General features: G+C 39.1%; 1 protein-coding gene across 1 annotated transcript in view; it reads right to left on the bottom strand.

The window, feature by feature from the left end:
- The window catches only part of LOC136875825 (gastrula zinc finger protein XlCGF8.2DB), a 110,459-nt gene that overhangs the window by 52,078 nt on the left and 36,638 nt on the right, over positions 1-21,743 (bottom strand). Inside the window, exon 3 of the mRNA XM_067149448.2 lies at positions 15,995-16,108. Within this exon, the coding sequence (XP_067005549.2) occupies positions 15,995-16,108 (114 nt within the window). The remainder of the gene's footprint in view (positions 1-15,994; positions 16,109-21,743) is intronic.

Below are 21,743 nucleotides of genomic sequence, written 5' to 3' on the forward strand. Positions count from 1 at the left end.
ATCTATTCCACCAGTCTTTTTAAATAATGCTGTCTCTCAAGCTTCTTCACCCCCTACAATGTCACCCGGGTTTAGTAGTTTGCCTCATCCTTTGGCTATGTTGCTTAGGGGAATTTCTAAATTTTCGATTAATTCTACTAATGTCATTTCATTTTTAAGAGTCTTAGTTGAATTTCAAGATCAGACTCTAGTGTTTTCTCTTTCTCCCCCTCAAATTCTTCAAATTATTTACCCTTACTCCATAGGTGTCCTCTTGGACAATATAGTCAGAGCCATAGCTGAGCAATCTTCTATAGAAGACTTCCATGCACACCTTCTGGCGAATTTCATTCCGGCTAGGGCAATATCTTCTCTAATACAGAAGTACTATTACAGAGTACAGTGACTGGATGAAAATCTCGCTGACTTCATCCAGGACATTAAGTTCTACACCAGGGTATTCGCTCTTCATTTCCCGGAAGATCAAATCGTGCTGACCATTGTGGAAGGCATTTCCCCACCCTATAGGTCATATCTGTGTTTCGCGTTGCGCCCTCAAGCCTTTGCTGAATTAGAGGCTATGGCGGTCTCAGCCGAAGGAGTGCGGTATGCTAAGGAGCTAAGGAGCCCCCTCCGTCTTTGAGTAACTTTCAGCCTCAACCTCACCGAACTTTCACCACCTGCAAATGTTATGCTTGTGGGTCGACAGATCATCTGCGTAACAAGTGCCCTTTGATTAAATCCAGTGGGACAAAGAATGGAGCAGGTTCCTCACAAAGATGTTTCAAGTGTGGCTCCTTTAATCAGCTCGCCAAGAATTGCCCTAATGCCAATAGCACCGTCTCCTGTTCAACTTCTGGTGCAACCTCCACCAACTCAAATAATCGAAAGTGACTTGTGGCATCAGCTGAGTCGGCAAAGTCATCTTCCCAAGGCTCAGCCCTGGTTAAAACCACCGAAAGCTCGGAACAGGGTAGAAGTTCTTCTAACCCCGCATTTAATGCCCTAAAGAATGCCTTAGGATTGCGGCAGAGACCCCCGCACTTGTACCTTTTTCTGAAAGTGGAATTGAATAGTGAGCCCGTTACCGCTCTATTAGACTCTGGGAGGGTCTGTAAACTTTCTGATTATTGTTCGACCTCAGTTCAATGCAGTTCGGCTAATTCTTCTCCATTAGAAATTTTAGGTTTCCTATTTGCCAAAATTCGTATTTCTAAATTCACCTGGAAAGTTAAATTGTTTGTGGCTAGGTGCTCGTTTTCCCCCATAATATTAGGAGCAGACTTCATGTCTTCTACTGGTCTAGTGCTCGACATTCAGAGCCAGTCGTGAACGTTCAAATTTGCTAGTAACTATAAAATTCCTTTGCTTAAGTGTAATTCTGCATCATGTTCCTCTGTTTTGCCTACCCAGGATGAGATGTTAGACCTTAGACATCTACCTGAGGAGCAGGCTGATAGAATTCGTAAGTTGTGTCAGTCATTTCTGGATGTATTTTCCGATCCTCTTGGTGTTACTGACCTTATTGAAAACAAGATTGAGGTTACGGACTCGATCCCGGTTAGATTTCCACCTTATAGGCTATCTCCTCCTAAAATGAAGGCCCTCAAGGAGATCATCGATCAGATGTTAAAGGATGGTAATATTCAACCCTCTAAGTCGGTGTATTCATCGGCTATTTTATTCATCACCTATTTTGCTGGTTCCGAAACCCCAAGGCGGCTTCAGGCCTGTGATTGACTACAAGGCTTTAAATCGGAAGGTGGTGTTAGAATCTGTGCCTCTTCCCGACCTTCACTCTTCTTTTTCATGGCTTTGGAAAGCTAAGCTCTTCACCATCTTAGACCTTAATCAGGTGTACAATCAGATCCCTCTAGCAGAAGAATCAAAACATCTAACAGCTTTTGCCATGGATTGGAATTTGTAGGAGTACAACCGCGTGCCTTTCGGGCTCCCACAGGGGCAGCTGTGCTAACGAGACTGCTAGATAGGGCCTTCTCCGATATCAAATTTGAATACTTGTAACATTATCTTGACGATGTCGTCGTATTTTCTGAGATCTTTGAAGAACACTTTGATCATCTAAAAGAGGTCCTTAATCGCCTTCGTAAGGCAGGGTTAACGGTGAAGTTATCTAAGGTAGTGTTTGCTAAGCCTTCCATGTCATTCCTAGGCCATATTGTGTCGCCCGATGGTGTGTCCATTGATAATTCTATTAGAACACAGGCCATCCGTGATTTCAAACCTCCCAAGGACAACAAAGGTATTGCCAGGTTCATTGGCATGGCGAATTTCTTCAGGAAATTTATTCCTAACTTCGCTAACAGAGCGGCGCCCTTGAACTTACTTCGTAGGAAAGGTGTCAAATTCAAGTGGGGGCCACTTTTGAAGATCTGAAATTAGCTCTTTGCAATGCCGCAGTTCTTGCGATTCATCGTCCTCGTCGTCAGCGGTGGCTGCTGTTCTTCTTCAAGAAACTAAACTCGGAAGGTGACCCATCGCCTATACATCTAGGACACTATCGGCTCAAGAAGCCAAGTATTCCATCTATGAACTTGAGGGTTTGGCAGTCTTATTTGCATTAGAGAAGTTCCGCCTTTACCTGGTGTGGCGTTAGGATTTAGAGACTTGGGTAAGTATGTACACTACGAATAATCTCGCAACACACCAGAGTGGAAATGGTGAGTAAAAATACCAACAAAACAAACACGATCATAGAAGAATATAACTAAGTCATAAACTTGGACACTAGTCCGACTAACACAGTAACATAAACACCAATCTATGCAAGTGATGGCATGCCACGAAAAGGATTGTACAACTCTCCAGAAAAATCCATACATGCACAAGTACTCAGATTTCAATTTTCAAAGTGAAGGATTTCAGCAGAGCGCATAGGGAAGCATATTACTGTGTCCATTTTTTCAGAGGAACCCGAGGTAAGTACAGATAATTAAAGGACATGGAAATGCGTGTGATGAAAATCAGGGAAAAAGAAGGAACAGTTTTTTCATAACAATAATATATTAGCACAAACACCAAGAAGAATTTTTACAGGCCAAAGAAAGTGAAACAGATAATAAAGAATCCAACAATATTTTAAAGATTAGAAACTTCTGATTTCCAAAAAACATATGGGACGACCATTTAACAACACTAATTTCAATTTAAAGAAAACAGTTAGACTCGAGGCAAGATGAATTTTACAATAGTTTACATTGGGAGTATCCTACAAAACGGTAAACAGATATTACCCATTAATACGAAAATTTTAACAAAGTTTTGAAAAGCATTAGGCCACTGTACAATAGCAAAAGTAGAAGAAAAGATAAAACCCGTGACAGGAACGGGGAAAAAGGGAAGGACGTGAAAGAGAACAGTACCTAAGGCTGGCAACAGGGATTAGGAAAAATAGAACCTACAAACATTGATGGAATTCAAATTTTCAAACAGAAGCTAGGCGTTAATAAAATTACAATTAGTCCTATTCTTGCGTTTGTTCACCAAGTCTATTGGAATCCAGTGGTTCATATCACAGTAATCACTTGACGTAATTGAAAGTCAAATTTTGAAGAGAGATCGTAATGCAGTTGCAAGAAAAACACCACTGTCAACAGCTCAGACTAGCAATATTATTAGCGTGAACAGTCATTAGTAGCCAGTACAGGAAGTGCAGCATTAAAAAGAAAATGAGGTATAGCAAGGGAAAATAAATTTAAAGTTCGCTCACCCGTCCAGCAGTCCTTGAGCTTCAATCATGAACATTAAACACCATTTAAAAGGAAACATTGCACATGGACCAGCCGCTAGCGTAAGTAAAATAAAGTCCTCCCTCCACACAAGTCGTCGTCTTCATCCAACTCGCCGATCAAGCCCAGAGCAGGCCTTATTTATACTCCGATGGAAACGTCCAGAAAAGACGAGAGCAGACGGTACACATTGCACAGCGAGGCGGTAGGGGAAGAAAGGAGGGAGGGTAAGCAGCACGAACAGTACAAACTGGACGGGCGAAGAGAGCACACACACACACACACAGGTTAGTAGCGGCATGTCAAGCGTAGCAGACGTAGAATCAGGTAGAATAGTTGAAAAATTTGGAGCACGTTATACTGGAACTCAAGTTCGACCAGGAAGCAGATATCCAAGACTTAAGTTGGGTCTTAGCTAGGCTGCGTCGTACTGGTCGTATAGCCCGATGGGTCATCAGAATTTCGGCCTTCCAAATAGATGTTAGGCATATTAGAGGATCCAAACTAATGGCCTTTTCCAGGCTTATCATTGAATGACTTAACTATTTCCTAGATTGCACTAGAGAGGGCAGCTCTCTCGGTTGTGAACACGATGCATCATTCTTTCCGATGAGATAGCTGTCATATCTCTTTGGAACGAATCTTTGTATTTTTTATAGAGAGAAGAATATAAAATGGAGCCCATGCAGATCGGAGTGGCATTTTTAAGCTACAGATGGGTTTTTAATCAGTTCAAACTTAGCCTATACTGCCATCCTTCTTTTAATTTTGATGGCTGACAATTCTTGTTTTAGTATTGGTTTTACGTTTCTCTCGTGGATTTTTTTCGCTTTTATTCATAGCTGATTAATACGCATCCTTCTGCTCTGCTGCATGAATGGGCTGCGTGCTTGTTTTTATTGTGATTGAGTTATGTTGATAGCTGGGTTTCAGATTGATTTTAATTGTGTGTACTGCATTCTAAACTGTTATGCCGTCAAAAGAACGTACGCCCCCGTGTCAACGTGAAGTTCCATTCGTGTCGTACGAGGTGCGTAACCTGATGATTTTATGTATGACTACGGGATCCTCTCTGATCCAACTGCTGAATTGTTTGAGCCGTGCACGCTGCTTCCGAGATGAATGAGACCTTTGTCGATGACCGTGAGAGTCATAGTATATGAATTGGATTTCGACCGTTAACCGGAGTTGAGCTCATCTTGTTGCTGATACCGGCAATGTCGGGATGTTTGGGTGTGAGTTAACGAGTGAGGGGAGCGAAAGGATCGCGTATCGCTCGGCTCAATTTTCATTATTGATCTTGTTTCTGTACCTTATATTTGTTTGAGGTGCGGTGTTACTTATTTTAGCTTTATGGCTATCTTGGTCGCTGGCTTGCCCGCAATGCCACCATTTTTGTTTTCCTTATATTTAGGCTATGCACAAGCCTGGGTTTCTCTTTGGGGTTTTGATCATTGCTTCTTTGGTCCAGAGATGTTCCCCATCTGTGCCATGACGATACCTACATTCCCTTGTATTATCTGCTCGGGACTTTTTCTTCTCCATGATGCGTGGGAGCTTTTCGCTGTGGGGTAATTGTTGTGAGATGGCGGAGTTTAAAGAAGCGTATGTGAAGGAGGATTGTAATCTCACAGAAGGAACGATCTAATTGTCCCGTGTGGATTATATTTGAATTGACAGAAAATGAAATGAGATTACTTTCAAAGTGGTGAACCCGTCCTAAGTGTAATTTTATCTTGAAGTTGAAAAATGCCTTGCTCATGAAATGATGTTACCACATCAACGGAACAGACTGTATCCTTTGGTTATTTATATTTCTAAAGTGTTTTCTTCATTTCTTTGCTTCTGTTTTTAATTTCATTATATCAATAAACCCTCATTAATCTTAATTTGAATTTCATTGCTAGTAGTATTAGTTCCATATTTATTTGCATTTGTAATGAGGGTCATTTCCAGTTCAAGGCTGTTTTATCTGGCCTTTCTTAGTCGCAATTCACACCTCATAATCTCCCGATGTGTGTATATGCTGGGGTGCAGTTCTCGGTAAGGGAGGGGTTCATTCCAAAGTTACGCGAGATGTAAAGTGTTGAATGGTGGAACATCCATCCATTGATTCCTATTATCTAATTCAAACGTTAACACGGAAATGAAGGTTATAAATCATGATTCTGTGAGTTCATTCACGTTGTCAAGACTGAAACATCCCTTGCGTACCATTTTTTTGTTTTTACTTTGAAACTTCCGTTTTGGTAGTTGTTAGCAGTAAACTAATAATTTATTGCTGTTACAATTTTAAAAATTACATTAGTATTGTTATTAGAGTAATTTTCTCTGAGTCTTTTGCATTCTTCTCACAAGTTCTCTAATTAATTATTGTGTAGTTTAACCCTAGAACACTAACCCTTGATAAATTTTACGATGGTAGATAGCAGAACGGTATAGTTTATTGCGTGCCTGCTGCTATTTTGTGTAGCTGATTTATTCGAGCAGTTATAAACTGTCGCATGTGTGATCATTGCTCATTCTTGTAGTAACTGCGTGGCTGTCATACGGTTAGTGATGGTGTGAATTCTTGCGATCTCACAACAACTCTCTTTTCAACTGATATAAGGTACGTACGTTAATATCACGATTTAAACAGTCACTTACTGTCGCTGCAGGAGAGCAATGCGAACATCAAATGGCGACCAGAGAAGAAGAAATAAACCGATTATTATATGAATCGGAGGAAGATGAAAAAGATGAGGAAGAGAGTGAAGAAGAGGACTTCATGATACCAGTGATAGTGAGCAATGTTTCAATTACGAAGATTAGAATGAGTATGTAAGTCCAGAAAGAGGAAACAAAATTACTGTTAGTGGTACATCATTTTATCTGTTGACATCTTCAGACACGCAACAGATCCGAACTACATCTGATTCCTCTGAAGATGACGAACCAGTTTATTCTGATTTTGATTTTTATTCTGATTTTGATCGCAATGTCATATTTACCACGAAACGAATCGTTAGAGGAAGAAATGGTCACCCTTGGTCAATGAAACCAAAATGTAATTCTGTTCGTATTCCTGCCAGAAATTAAGTTCCCTTCTTCAAGTACGGACCTGCAAATAATGCTGAGATGCAACTACTCCAAGAGAATGCTTTGAGCTATTTTTCAACAAAGAAATGATCGAGAAAATCGTACTTCATACTAACGAACAAATAGATTGAGTAGTAAGAATGTTTACAACACGTCACAGCAGTAACAATGAACTATTCAAAGTTTTAGGGGCCAGTGCAAATTCCGTATGCATATACCTAACAAACCAGCCAAATACGGTTTGACGATTGTGATGGCGTGCGACATAAGCATTAACTACACGATAAATGCAATCCCTTACTTGGGAAAGAGTTGACGGTAGCTATAGAAATATCTCTTAATTCCGGTCAGTATCCAGTATTCGAGAGATGGTGGGTTCAAACCCCACTGTCGGCAGCCCTGAAGATGGTTTACCGTGGTTTGCCATTTTCACACCAGGCAAATGTGGGGGCGGTACCTTAATTAAGGCCACGGCCGTTCCTTCCCAGTCCTAGCCCTTTCCTGTCCCATCGTCGCCATATGACCTATCTGTGTCGATGCGACGTAAAGCCAATAGAAAAAAATGGTTTACTGGTGTTAAGCTGACAGATGATAAACTAAAGGCACCATACAGTCTGACAATTGTTGGTACAATACGTCAAAACAAACAGGAAAGTCCTCAAGAATTGCTCAATACACGTTCCAGGCAAGTGGCTTCTTTCATATTCTGCTTTGACAAACAAAAAGTGTTAGTTTCCCTTAAACCCAAACAAAACAAAGTTGTTTGTTTGTAACCAACTACCCATGAAACCATAGTGCTACACCCACAGACAAAAAAATCAAAAAATGATTCATATGTATAATGACAGGAAAGGTGCTGTAGAAGTGTACAGCTCAACACCGCCTTAATGAACTCCTCTATCGAACAGAAGTGGAAAGTACTACAACAGGAACTTTCAGAAAATGTCACCACTGAAAAATTAAGTAACTGTTTAGTTGTGAAGTTTCCTAAACTGAGTGAATTTCTCCCTGTTTTGTTTGCCATTCATCAAGAAGTTTGGACATTCTTCCATAGATGACACTACCAAAAAACTATGATCATGCACCATGGTGTGAGGTGTAAGAAGTTATAATTTAAAGAAGTTTGGTATTTCTAGGTTTTCCATAACTGACTTATGTTCATTTATTTCTGGATTGGCAACACTTCCTTTTTTTTCCGCCAGTTTTGAATCTAGCCAATCACTAATTTCTGTAATTAATTTTCAACCTGTCACAGGCTTCTTGTTCGATTCTGAGTGTAACTTGGTGATAAACATAAATTAAATTGAGAGGGTGTGGCTGGTTTAGTCTTGAATGATCTCGAACCTTCCCTGAGGGTTTATAAACTGCGGCTTTTCACGTTTCTTGGCCAATTGATCGTCGTCTATCTGAGTGATGTGTGCTTAAGCAGGAGGCGGGCGGTCTCTTTCGTCGGCAGCAGAACATCTATAAGGTAATGGCCACATAAATTACATCTTTCTTGTTGTAGCTACCTCCGCAGCTTAATCCAAGGGGAAAGGTCTGAATCTTTAGTTATGTAACCTACTTTTCTAAAATGCAACTTTCTTCTGGCTAATGCAAAAAGTTCATAAAATCTTTAACTGTAAACCGGGGATAGAGAGTGAAGTACCCTCTCGAGCTCCCCTTCATCTTGGTTTGAGGTAACTTCGTTTTGTATTGGTTTTCTTCCTGTAATGTGTTAAAGTGATTTTCATGTGCGCCACCTCAAGCAGCTTGGGATTAGCCCCTGTTTTCATTATCTGGGAGTGCAGGGTACGCCTTTCAGTTTGTGTTTCGGGCTGTTTACTTAACCTGTTCTTTTCCCAAAGGCCCCGGAGGTTGGGTACGAGATACCCCTGTTGGACCATGGAAGACCAGAGAGTGTTAGAATTGTGTGTAATGTTGCCTTAAGCGGGCAGCTAAAATGGGAGAGCCTGTTCGCTCTTTCTCTAAGTTTTCATTATTGTAAAGAGTGCCAGATATTGTATTTAGGGAGCATGTGCTCTTGATTTCTGCACCTGTCTTAATGGTTCCTAGTTTTAAACTTAAAACGTGTAAACTGAATCCGGTATCCCTGCAATTGTAAAACTACGGGCTTGAAGCCCATAGTTTGCAAAGTTCACTAATCTTGAATTTTCCTAGTCTTGTTTCAGGATTGCTTTAGTACCTGACATATTGTTATTTGTTGAGTTGTTGTCTTCTTGAAGAAATATAACCTTCTGTTCAAGTTTTTAAATTAATTTTGATATTGTAGTTAGACCCGTTCACCCCGCACCTACTTTAACCTCTTTCTGCTCCATGGGAATACCCGTAACAAGAACCATGGACCAAACATATGAAACAATTACATGCAGCCGAAAGACGAAACGATGGCCACTTTGTATTTTTTTTTCAGTATGATGAACATTGCTTTTGTGAACGCATACATCATCTATCATTTGAATACACAGGAAAAAACCAGTCAGTCGGAAAGAGTTCATGAGTAATGAGCTTGTCGCCCCGCACATGAGGAGCCGTCTAAACAATCCATCACTGCAACGATCATTGCGCCAAATGATCTGTGAAAATCTTGAGATACTGGTTCATCCAGGAGCTACAAGTAACTATTCTCATTTTGGTTCTGTATTGAAGCTGACGTATATCTCAAATATTATTATAATATGGGACCAAGCTATTTATGATTCTGAAGATGATAGGGATCAGATACCGAGAACAAAGAATTATCTACAATCTGTATAAAAATCAGTCTGCAGTGATAAGAATCGAGGGCTTTGAAAAAGAAGTAGCAATGCAGAAAGGAGTGAGACAAGGCTGAAGTTTGTCCCCTCTCCTTTTCAATGTTTACATAGAACAGGCAGTAAAGGAAATCAAAGAGAAATTTGGAAAGGGAATCACAGTCCAAGGATAAGAAATCAAAACCTTGAGATTTGCCGATGATATTGTTATTTTATCTGAGACTGCAGAAGATCTTGAGAAGTTGCTGAATGGTATGGATGAAGTCTTGGGTAAGGAGTACAAGATGAAAATAAATAAGTCCAAAACAAAAGTAATGGAGTGCAGACGAACGAAGGCAGGTGCTGCAGGAAATATTACATTAGGAAATGAAGTCTTAAAGGAAGTAGATGAATATTGTTACTTGGGTAGTAAAATAACTAACGATGGCAGAAGTAAGGAGGACATAAAATGCAGACTAGCACAAGCAAGGAAGTGCTTTCTTAAGAAAAGAAATTTGCTCACTTCAAACATTGATATCGGAATTAGAAAGGTGTTTTTGAAGACTTTCGTGTGGAGCGTGGCATTATATGGAAGTGAAACATGGACGATAACTGGCTCAGCAAGAAAGAGAATAGAAGCTTTTGAAATGTGGTGTTACAGAAGAATGCTGAAGGTGAGATGGATAGATCGAATCACAAATGAAGAGATACTGAATCGAATTGGTGAGAGGAGATCGATTTGGCTAAATTTGACGAGAAGAAGAGATAGAATGATAGGACACATCTTAAGACACCCAGGACTTGTTCAGTTGGTTTTTGAAGGAAGTGTAGGGGGTAAGAACGGTAGGGGTAGACCAAGGTATGAATATGACAAGCAGATTAGAGCAGATGTAGGATGCAATAGTTACGTAGAAATGAAAAGGTTAGCACAGGATAGGGTGGCATGGAGAGCTGCATCAAACCAGTCTATGGACTGATGACTCAAACAACAACATAATTAATATTATATTAATATAATATAATTATAATAATATTTGAGTTAATCATCCAGAAGCTCCATGAGCACTGGGAAAGAGTAAGATCTGTCACTTCTTCCGTTCATCGAACATCCTACTGCAGTCATTGTCATGAAGCTATCGAGCCATGTCTTGTGTTACCTTGATGCTATAGTAAAAGTGTGTTGTTCTTGTTTGAGAAAAACACAGAGTAGAATGAACTTGAAAGTAAATTCATTACTGTAGTGAATATTTATAGTATTTTAGGCTATATAGTGTTTTCCAATGCATACCTGAGTTGCATAAAAGATGTATTTTCAGAGGCATTTTAACAAATTATAACAAAGAAAATCTTGCAGCTGAACTTCTAAGTATAATGTGTCTTTATGCCTTTCTTACATTTATATTTATTGTGTTTATTTTCTTGGTAGTTTTGGTTTCTATGCGATGTAAATAACCCCACATTCATAATTTTAAGGGTTTATTTGAATATGTTGTGTTATAAAATTTATTTCTTAAAAATGTGTTCATTTGATATTTTTTGTGTGTCAAGTTTTCTATATTTAATAAATAATCACATAAAATTATTTAATATCTACGTATTTTGATTCATGTAAAGTTTACGAAGCTATAGCAACTCTAAATAAAAAAATCTTGCCAAATATAAGCTGTTATGCAGAAAATATAACAATTATAAATTGGAGTAGTCAAATTTACGAAGGGTTAGTAATAATGTGTGGCGAAATAGGGTTAGTGTTCTAGGGTTAACGACGGAAGTCGAGTCCCAACTCGAGGTAAATCTCAACCATGAGCAAAAAAGAGAATGTGAAGATTTTGGTAAATATGTTGAGTCCCAGACATTTCTAGAGCATTACGAAGAGTGGGATGACCCACTGATGGGTGTTGGTTTCAAACACTGCCCAGCAATGTTCCACATAGTCTCAGAGCTTTACTGAATGTGGCAAGCAGTGAATTTGACGGTGGCTCTTCAACAGACTGAGCTGATGAGTTCCCGAATGCAATGGCTGAAGATTTTGCCACCAGATGTCCATCAGTTGATGCACATTAAGAGTCAATCAATCAATATTCTTGCCTTGTCGATGCTGCTCATTTCAGTTCCATGTAAACCTCCTCTTGATGTCATCCTAGGTCTTCCTTCCCAGTACTTTCCCTTCAAGTACGTTGTCTGATGACATGTCCAATAACTTTAAATTTCCTGTTTTCCATTTCGTTTAAAAATCTTCTCTCCTCTTTAACTTCCCTTAAGACTTCCAGGTTGCTTTTTCTTTCCGTCCAGCTCGTTCTGGTCATTTTCCGCCATATCCACATTTCAGCAGCTTCTAGTCGAGTCCGACTCTCACTTCCGTACTGAAGTCTACTCCATACATCTGACATCTATATTCATGTGTGTGGTGGCTAAAATGTTTTTCTTGCTCATAAATGCCAATGCTATTCTCTTCACTTCCAGGAAGCATCTATTACCCTCTGTCATCAGACTATTGCTTGACCTGATCAATTCTGACGTCATCAATCTTGATATTGGTTTTAATTTCTTCCGTACTACCATTATTTTCGTTTTCCGTTTGTTTACTTTTAATTTCCATAGTTTAAGAGTCCCTGAGAGGACTTTCAGCATTCTATTCATTTCTTTTTCTGAGTCTCCAATTAATACGATATCATCTGAAAATCTGATACAATTTATCCTTTCACCATTGATTTTTATCCCCTTTGTCTTCTCCTTCATGATCTGAATAGCTTCCTCAATGAACATATTTAATAAACTGCTTTCTTATTCCTGGCCTTATTTTCTACCTGACTGACGATTATCTTTTTGCTTTGGTTCAGATACAGTTGATTAATCATTCTTCTACCCTTGCAGTCCAGTCCTATTTTCCTCATAGTTCTAAACAGTAGCTCCCAGTTCACACTGCCAAAAGCTTTTTCTAAGTCAATGAAGGTAAGATAAGTCGTTCTATTCATTTCCATCCTTCTCTCCAACAACATGCGTAAGGCCAGAATTGCTTCTCTTGTTCCTCTGCCTTCTCTGAATCCAAATTGATCTTCTCCAACATACTTGTCTACTTTTTCTTTTATTCTGTTCTTAACAATGTTAAGGAGTATCTTGGAGGCATGTGTTAATATTGTTAGTGTTCTGTAATTGGTGCAGGCAACTGCCCTTCCTATTTTAGGTATGGTAATGGTTCTTCATTGTGTTAAGTCTTCCGGCATGATTCCTCTTTCGTAGCATTCATTTATTACTCTGAATAAGTAGTCTTTAATGTTGATACCTAAATTTTTCAGTAATTCTGCTGGGATGTCATCTACACCGGTTGCTTTTCCTTCTTTCAGACTCTGAAGCGCATGTTCAAATTCATGTCTCATGATTGAAGGACCTTGAATTTCTCCTCCACACTCATTGATGTCTTCAATTAGCTTATTGTCATTTTTAAAGTCCTCATTATCGTACAGTTCTTCTATGTATTCTTTCCATCGAGCACACATCTTATTGTTGTCTATCAGTAACACTCCTTCTTTGTTTTTTACTACTGCAGATTTGGTTCTATTTTTGTACTGATTGGAACTGATTTTCTTATAAACATCCTGTTTTCCCCTTTTTATATCTTCTTCTATCTCTTCATCAATGTTTTTGGTCCATTTCTCATTTTCTTCTCTGCGTTTGGTTGCGATCTGATTTTTAATCCTTTTGTAGTCATCTAGATTGTTTTCCTTCCAGAGCTTATTCCTTTCTTGAATTAGGTTTAGTATTTCTTGTGTCATCCAAGGTTTTCTGGACTCCAATTTCCTTTTTCCTAAAAGCTCATTTGTTGCTGATCTTCATGTTATTGCACTGCATTGGTTCATCACTTCCATTATCTACTTTATTGGTTCGTTCTTCCAAAGCCGCCCTTGTTGCTGCTTCTAGTCTCCACTTCTTTTTGATAGATCTTTTGGTTCTATCTCTATCAGGACCTGATTCCTGTATCTTTGCTTCATTAGTATATAATCGTCTTTTGTCTGGCACCTCCCACGTATACCATATCATTTTGACTGCAGAAATTTGCCAAAGTTTCACCTCTTTCATTTGTTTCCCCCAGACCAAAATTTCCTACTGTCTTATTGCCTGTATGGGATCCCACTATTGCATTAAAATCGCCCATTATTGTGACACTATCTTTTTCTTTAGTTAGTTTTAATAGTTCTTCAATATCTTCATACATAATCTCCACGCCTTCCAAGTCATGAGCCGATGGTGGGAAATATGTCTGAATTCTTACTATGTCCACAGGTGAACTATTAATTTTCACCATCATTAACCGGTTGCTGACATGGTAGGTACTGCAAGTACTATTTGACCATTTTCCTCTTTTCTCTCCATTACTCTAAATTCATCACTGTAGAAGTCTCCATTTCCTTCCCATCTTGTCTCACACATACCTAATATATCTATCTCATTCTTCCTCATCTGGTCTTTCACTTCATCCAGTTTTCACGCTTTCAGTAGCGTTCGTACATTCCATGTTCCCATCTTCATGGCGGTTTTACAGGGATTTAGCTTGCTAATGACCTGAGAAGCCCTCTAACCTCTCCTACCAGATCTTGGGTTCCAAAATCCATGATCAGTAATTAACGTTTCCTCATTAATATCAGCTTCCATGGTTGCATTCTACTTGGGATATCCTTAGGATCTTTTCTTTTTTTTTTGCTATTTGCTTTACATTACAAGATATTAGAATCATTCCGTATTGACGGCTTTCACTTTACAATGGCGAAAAATGAAAGTATCCTCCTAATCAATACATCATATATTCCGTCATTAGACGGAGTAAACAAGATTAGACATGTTTCGGCTCGTTTGAGCCATCTTCAGTGAAAAAAATTAGGGGGGTTGGAATAATTTACATAATATGAGTTGAAAAAATGCTAAAAAACATTATGAAAGCGCAAATGAAAAAACAAACAAAAGAGAGCCTATACGGAAACAAAATTAGCACAAATATACAATATTTACATCAATATGCAGAGCAAAAAACAACTTATTGTGACAAAATTCAGTGAAACAGGTGGTGCTAATTTTGTTTCCGTATAGGCTCTCTTTTGTTTGTTTTTTCATTTGCGCTTTCATTATGTTTTTTAGCATTTTTTCAACTCATATTATGTAAATTATTCCAACCCCCCTAATTTTTTTCACTGAAGATGGCTCAAACGAGCCGAAACATGTCTGATCTTGTTTACTCCGTCTAATGACGGAATATATGATGTATTGATTAGGAGGATACTTTCATTTTTCGCCATTGTAAAGTGCTATTTGCTTTACGTCGCACCGACTTCCGGCGACGATGGGATGGGAATGGCCTAGGAATTGGAAGAAAGCAGCCGTGGCTTAATTAAGCTACAGCCCTGGCATTTGCCTGGTATGAAAATGGGAAACCACGTAAAACCATCTTCAGGGCTGCCAACAGTGGGGCTCAAACCTACTATCTCCCGATTACTGGATACTGGCCGCACTTAAGCGACTGCAGCTATTGAGCTTGGTCTTAGGATCTTTAATGGAGTGGTTTCCTGTTGCCTTCTCCATTCTATACCGTTGACCAATATGTATAGGTTCATCCGCTTTTAGGGGTAATTTCTCACCCCAAGGACAAGAGACTGCCCTGACCTCAATTCGTTCATCCACCCTCGGAGGAGGCTGCTGACGACATTGAGGGAGCCACTTATACCGGTGGCCATTCGGTCACCTTTAAGTTGGCTTTTACGACAGGCAGAAGTTATCGTGGGTGAATTCTGACCCGCAGCCCACACCTTCCAAGAATGAACTGTAGAGTAGACACGATCAATAAAATATTCTACAATATGTATTTTTGATGAGTAGTATCACTTTATGTGAGATGACAATTACAATTCCTTGAAGTTATGTTTAATAACGATTACAAGAGATCGACCTTTATAATTTAGAGATTTATCTACGACCCGAAGAGCAATATAAATGAGAAGCAGTAGACCTCTCCAGCAGTCCTCACTATTATCTTAAACACAACGATCTATTAGGCGACATGAATTTTCGGCGACGAAATAACTAGCACATCCGGGAATACTACATAACATATGTATGTTATTCTTCCACGAAGCCAGTTCCTCATAAAAAGAATTCTGTGATATCGCCGTCGTACCATCTCCTTTAATAGGCTTATCGGAATTATTTTGGGACCAATGAACACGAAGACCTCTCGTACCTTTAATAAATTTATTGCAGAGGTCAGTTTCATTACCTGTGTTTGTACTACGGATATTAAAAACATGCTCCCATGTTCTTTGAAGTGAAAGTATGTGAAGCCACTCCTGCTCCAGAAAAAATAAAATGTAGTGTACTAGCGATAATGTCTCGTGTATGCTCAATAATCTGTAAATCAAGGTACAGAGATAAACAAGAAATTGTGAAGAGAACTTAAAGAATAATAACCTTTATCTCCTGTTCTGTTGTCGTGACTGAGGCAGGCTCTTCTGCACCTAACACACCATCAGTTTCAGACTTCACATCGGGCTGGCTATCCGAGGGCACCTCCTCATTTGGCTCCTGAAAAAGGGAAGTTCTATTAATAAGGACGCTCTGTTATATCTGTATAATACATTTTAAATTTTCTCTGCAAATCTATGAAATTTGCTGTCAAGTGATGTCGAGAACATGCTTCCAAACGAATTTCAGTTCCTATAAATGAAAACATAATTTGAGAGATACGCTGAAAATATGTGAGAGTGTACGAGAACATACACGTTGCTATTTATGGACATTGGACACTGTCGTATGAAAAATCTCATTTTACAATCGGCCTACAGACCCATCGAGTTTACGTAGACCTCGCTTCCGTAAAAAATATACTAACAAAGTTTCAGAGTAAAACAACGTTAAACATGGCAACTATTGAAGTTCCTAAATAATGACATTGATGGTAATAAGTGATATTGTAACAAGTTGGTATGGTAGCAGAAAAAAATGAATCCTCGACTGGTACCTCATTCACTGAGATTTCTTCATCCTAACTACCAGTTACATTCATTAGAGCTCTCTCTCATATCTCGCTGTTCAATTCTGCAAGTGCTACAGTCTAATACTAACACAGTTACACTCTCTGTGTTCAATCACACTAGTGCTACAGTCTAATACTAACACAGTTACACTCTCAGTGTTCAATCACACTAGTGCTACAGTCTAATACTAACACACTATCAGTGTTCAATCACACCAGTGCTACAGTCTAATACTAACACAGTTACACTCTCAGTGTTCAATCACACTAGTGCTACAGTCTAATACTAACACAGTTACACTCTCAGTGTTCAATCACACTAGTGCTACAGTCTAATACTAACACACTATCAGTGTTCAATCACACCAGTGCTACAGTCTAATACTAACACAGTTACACTCTCAGTGTTCAATCACACTAGTGCTACAGTCTAATACTAACACAGTTACACTCTCAGTGTTCAATCACACTAGTGCTACAGTCTAATACTAACACAGTTACACTCTCAGTGTTCAATCACACTAGTGCTACAGTCTAATACTAACACAGTTACAGTGTTCAATCACACTAGTGCTACAGTCTAATACTAACACACTCTCAGTGTTCAATCACACTAGTGCTACAGTCTAATACTAACACACTCTCAGTGTTCAATCACACTAGTGCTACAGTCTAATACTAACACAGTTACACTCTCAGTGTTCAATCACACTAGTGCTACAGTCTAATACTAACACAGTTACACTCTCTGTGTTCAATCACACCAGTGCTACAGTCTAATACTAACACAGTTACACTCTCAGTGTTCAATCACACTAGTGCTACAGTCTAATACTAACACAGTTACACTCTCAGTGTTCAATCACACTAGTGCTACAGTCTAATACTAACACACTCTCAGTGTTCAATCACACTAGTGCTACAGTCTAATACTAACACAGTTACACTCTCTGTGTTCAATCACACCAGTGCTACAGTCTAATACTAACACAGTTACACTCTCAGTGTTCAATCACACTAGTGCTACAGTCTAATACTAACACAGTTACACTCTCAGTGTTCAATCACACTAGTGCTACAGTCTAATACTAACACAGTTACACTCTCAGTGTTCAATCACACCAGTGCTACAGTCTAATACTAACACAGTTACACTCTCAGTGTTCAATCACACTAGTGCTACAGTCTAACACAGTTACACTCTCAGTGTTCAATCACACTAGTGCTACAGTCTAATACTAACACAGTTACACTCTCAGTGTTCAATCACACTAGTGCTACAGTCTAATACTAACACAGTTACACTCTCAGTGTTCAATCACACTAGTGCTACAGTCTAACACAGTTACACTCTCAGTGATCAATCACACTAGTGCTACAGTCTAACACAGTTACACTCTCAGTGTTCAATCACACTAGTGCTACAGTCTAACACAGTTACACTCTCAGTGATCAATCACACTAGTGCTACAGTCTAATACTAACACAGTTACACTCTCAGTGTTCAATCACACTAGTGCTACAGTCTAATACTAACACACTATCAGTGTTCAATCACACTAGTGCTACAGTCTAATACTAACACAGTTACACTCTCAGTGTTCAATCACACTAGTGCTACAGTCTAATACTAACACAGTTACACTCTCAGTGTTCAATCACACTAGTGCTACAGTCTAATACTAACACAGTTACACTCTCAGTGTTCAATCACACCAGTGCTACAGTCTAATACTAACACAGTTACACTCTCAGTGTTCAATCACACCAGTGCTACAGTCTAATACTAACACAGTTACACTCTCAGTGTTCAATCACACTAGTGCTACAGTCTAATACTAACACAGTTACACTCTCAGTGTTCAATCACACTAGTGCTACAGTCTAATACTAACACAGTTACACTCTCAGTGTTCAATCACACCAGTGCTACAGTCTAATACTAACACAGTTACACTCTCAGTGTTCAATCACACTAGTGCTACAGTCTAATACTAACACACTCTCAGTGTTCAATCACACTAGTGCTACAGTCTAATACTAACACAGTTACACTCTCAGTGTTCAATCACACTAGTGCTACAGTCTAATACTAACACAGTTACACTCTCAGTGTTCAATCACACTAGTGCTACAGTCTAATACTAACACAGTTACACTCTCAGTGTTCAATCGCACCAGTGCTACAGTCTAATACTAACACAGTTACACTCTCAGTGTTCAATCACACTAGTGCTACAGTCTAATACTAACACAGTTACACTCTCAGTGTTCAATCACACTAGTGCTACAGTCTAATACTAACACAGTTACACTCTCTGTGTTCAATCACACTAGTGCTACAGTCTAATACTAACACAGTTACACTCTCAGTGTTCAATCACACTAGTGCTACAGTCTAATACTAACACAGTTACACTCTCAGTGTTCAATCACACTAGTGCTACAGTCTAATACTAACACAGTTACACTCTCAGTGTTCAATCACACTAGTGCTACAGTCTAATACTAACACAGTTACACTCTCAGTGTTCAATCACACTAGTGCTACAGTCTAATACTAACACAGTTACACTCTCAGTGTTCAATCACACTAGTGCTACAGTCTAATACTAACACAGTTACACTCTCAGTGTTCAATCACACTAGTGCTACAGTCTAATACTAACACACTCACAGTGTTCAATCACACTAGTGCTACAGTCTAATACTAACACAGTTACACTCTCAGTGTTCAATCACACCAGTGCTACAGTCTAATACTAACACAGTTACACTCTCAGTGTTCAATCACACTAGTGCTACAGTCTAATACTAACACAGTTACACTCTCAGTGTTCAATCACACCAGTGCTACAGTCTAATACTAACACACTCTCAGTGTTCAATCACACTAGTGCTACAGTCTAATACTAACACAGTTACACTCTCAGTGTTCAATCACACTAGTGCTACAGTCTAATACTAACACACTCTCAGTGTTCAATCACACTAGTGCTACAGTCTAATACTAACACAGTTACACTCTCAGTGTTCAATCACACTAGTGCTACAGTCTAATACTAACACAGTTACACTCTCAGTGTTCAATCACACTAGTGCTACAGTCTAATACTAACACAGTTACACTCTCAGTGTTCAATCACACTAGTGCTACAGTCTAATACTAACACAGTTACACTCTCAGTGTTCAATCACACTAGTGCTACAGTCTAATACTAACACTCTCTGTGTTCAATCACACTAGTGCTACAGTCTAATACTAACACAGTTACACTCTCAGTGTTCAATCACACTAGTGCTACAGTCTAATACTAACACAGTTACACTCTCTGTGTTCAATCACACTAGTGCTACAGTCTAATACTAACACAGTTACACTCTCAGTGTTCAATCACACTAGTGCTACAGTCTAATACTAACACAGTTACACTCTCAGTGTTCAATCACACTAGTGCTACAGTCTAATACTAACACAGTTACACTCTCAGTGTTCAATCACACTAGTGCTACAGTCTAATACTAACACACTCACAGTGTTCAATCACACTAGTGCTACAGTCTAATACTAACACAGTTACACTCTCAGTGTTCAATCACACCAGTGCTACAGTCTAATACTAACACAGTTACACTCTCAGTGTTCAATCACACTAGTGCTACAGTCTAATACTAACACAGTTACACTCTCAGTGTTCAATCACACTAGTGCTACAGTCTAATACTAACACAGTTACACTCTCAGTGTTCAATCACACCAGTGCTACAGTCTAATACTAACACAGTTACACTCTCAGTGTTCAATCACACTAGTGCTACAGTCTAATACTAACACAGTTACACTCTCAGTGTTCAATCACACCAGTGCTACAGTCTAATACTAACACACTCTCAGTGTTCAATCACACTAGTGCTACAGTCTAATACTAACACAGTTACACTCTCAGTGTTCAATCACACTAGTGCTACAGTCTAATACTAACACACTCTCAGTGTTCAATCACACTAGTGCTACAGTCTAATACTAACACAGTTACACTCTCAGTGTTCAATCACACTAGTGCTACAGTCTAATACTAACACAGTTACACTCTCAGTGTTCAATCACACCAGTGCTACAGTCTAATACTAACACAGTTACACTCTCAGTGTTCAATCACACCAGTGCTACAGTCTAATACTAACACAGTTACACTCTCAGTGTTCAATCACACTAGTGCTACAGTCTAATACTAACACACTCTCAGTGTTCAATCACACCAGTGCTACAGTCTAATACTAACACAGTTACACTCTCAGTGTTCAATCACACTAGTGCTACAGTCTAATACTAACACAGTTACACTCTCAGTGTTCAATCACACTAGTGCTACAGTCTAATACTAACACTCTCTGTGTTCAATCACACTAGTGCTACAGTCTAATACTAACACAGTTACACTCTCAGTGTTCAATCACACTAGTGCTACAGTCTAATACTAACACAGTTACACTCTCAGTGTTCAATCACACTAGTGCTACAGTCTAATACTAACACAGTTACACTCTCAGTGTTCAATCACACTAGTGCTACAGTCTAATACTAACACAGTTACACTCTCAGTGTTCAATCACACTAGTGCTACAGTCTAATACTAACACAGTTACACTCTCAGTGTTCAATCACACTAGTGCTACAGTCTAATACTAACACACTATCAGTGTTCAATCACACTAGTGCTACAGTCTAATACTAACACAGTTACACTCTCAGTGTTCAATCACACTAGTGCTACAGTCTAATACTAACACAGTTACACTCTCAGTGTTCAATCACACTAGTGCTACAGTCTAATACTAACACAGTTACACTCTCAGTGTTCAATCACACTAGTGCTACAGTCTAATACTAACACAGTTACACTCTCTGTGTTCAATCACACTAGTGCTACAGTCTAATACTAACACAGTTACACTCTCAGTGTTCAATCACACTAGTGCTACAGTCTAATACTAACACAGTTACACTCTCAGTGTTCAATCACACTAGTGCTACAGTCTAATACTAACACAGTTACACTCTCAGTGTTCAATCACACTAGTGCTACAGTCTAATACTAACACAGTTACACTCTCAGTGTTCAATCACACTAGTGCTACAGTCTAATACTAACACTCTCTGTGTTCAATCACACTAGTGCTACA

Source organism: Anabrus simplex, chromosome 6, assembly GCF_040414725.1.
Source record: "Anabrus simplex isolate iqAnaSimp1 chromosome 6, ASM4041472v1, whole genome shotgun sequence".
Classification (NCBI taxonomy): domain Eukaryota; kingdom Metazoa; phylum Arthropoda; class Insecta; order Orthoptera; family Tettigoniidae; genus Anabrus; species Anabrus simplex.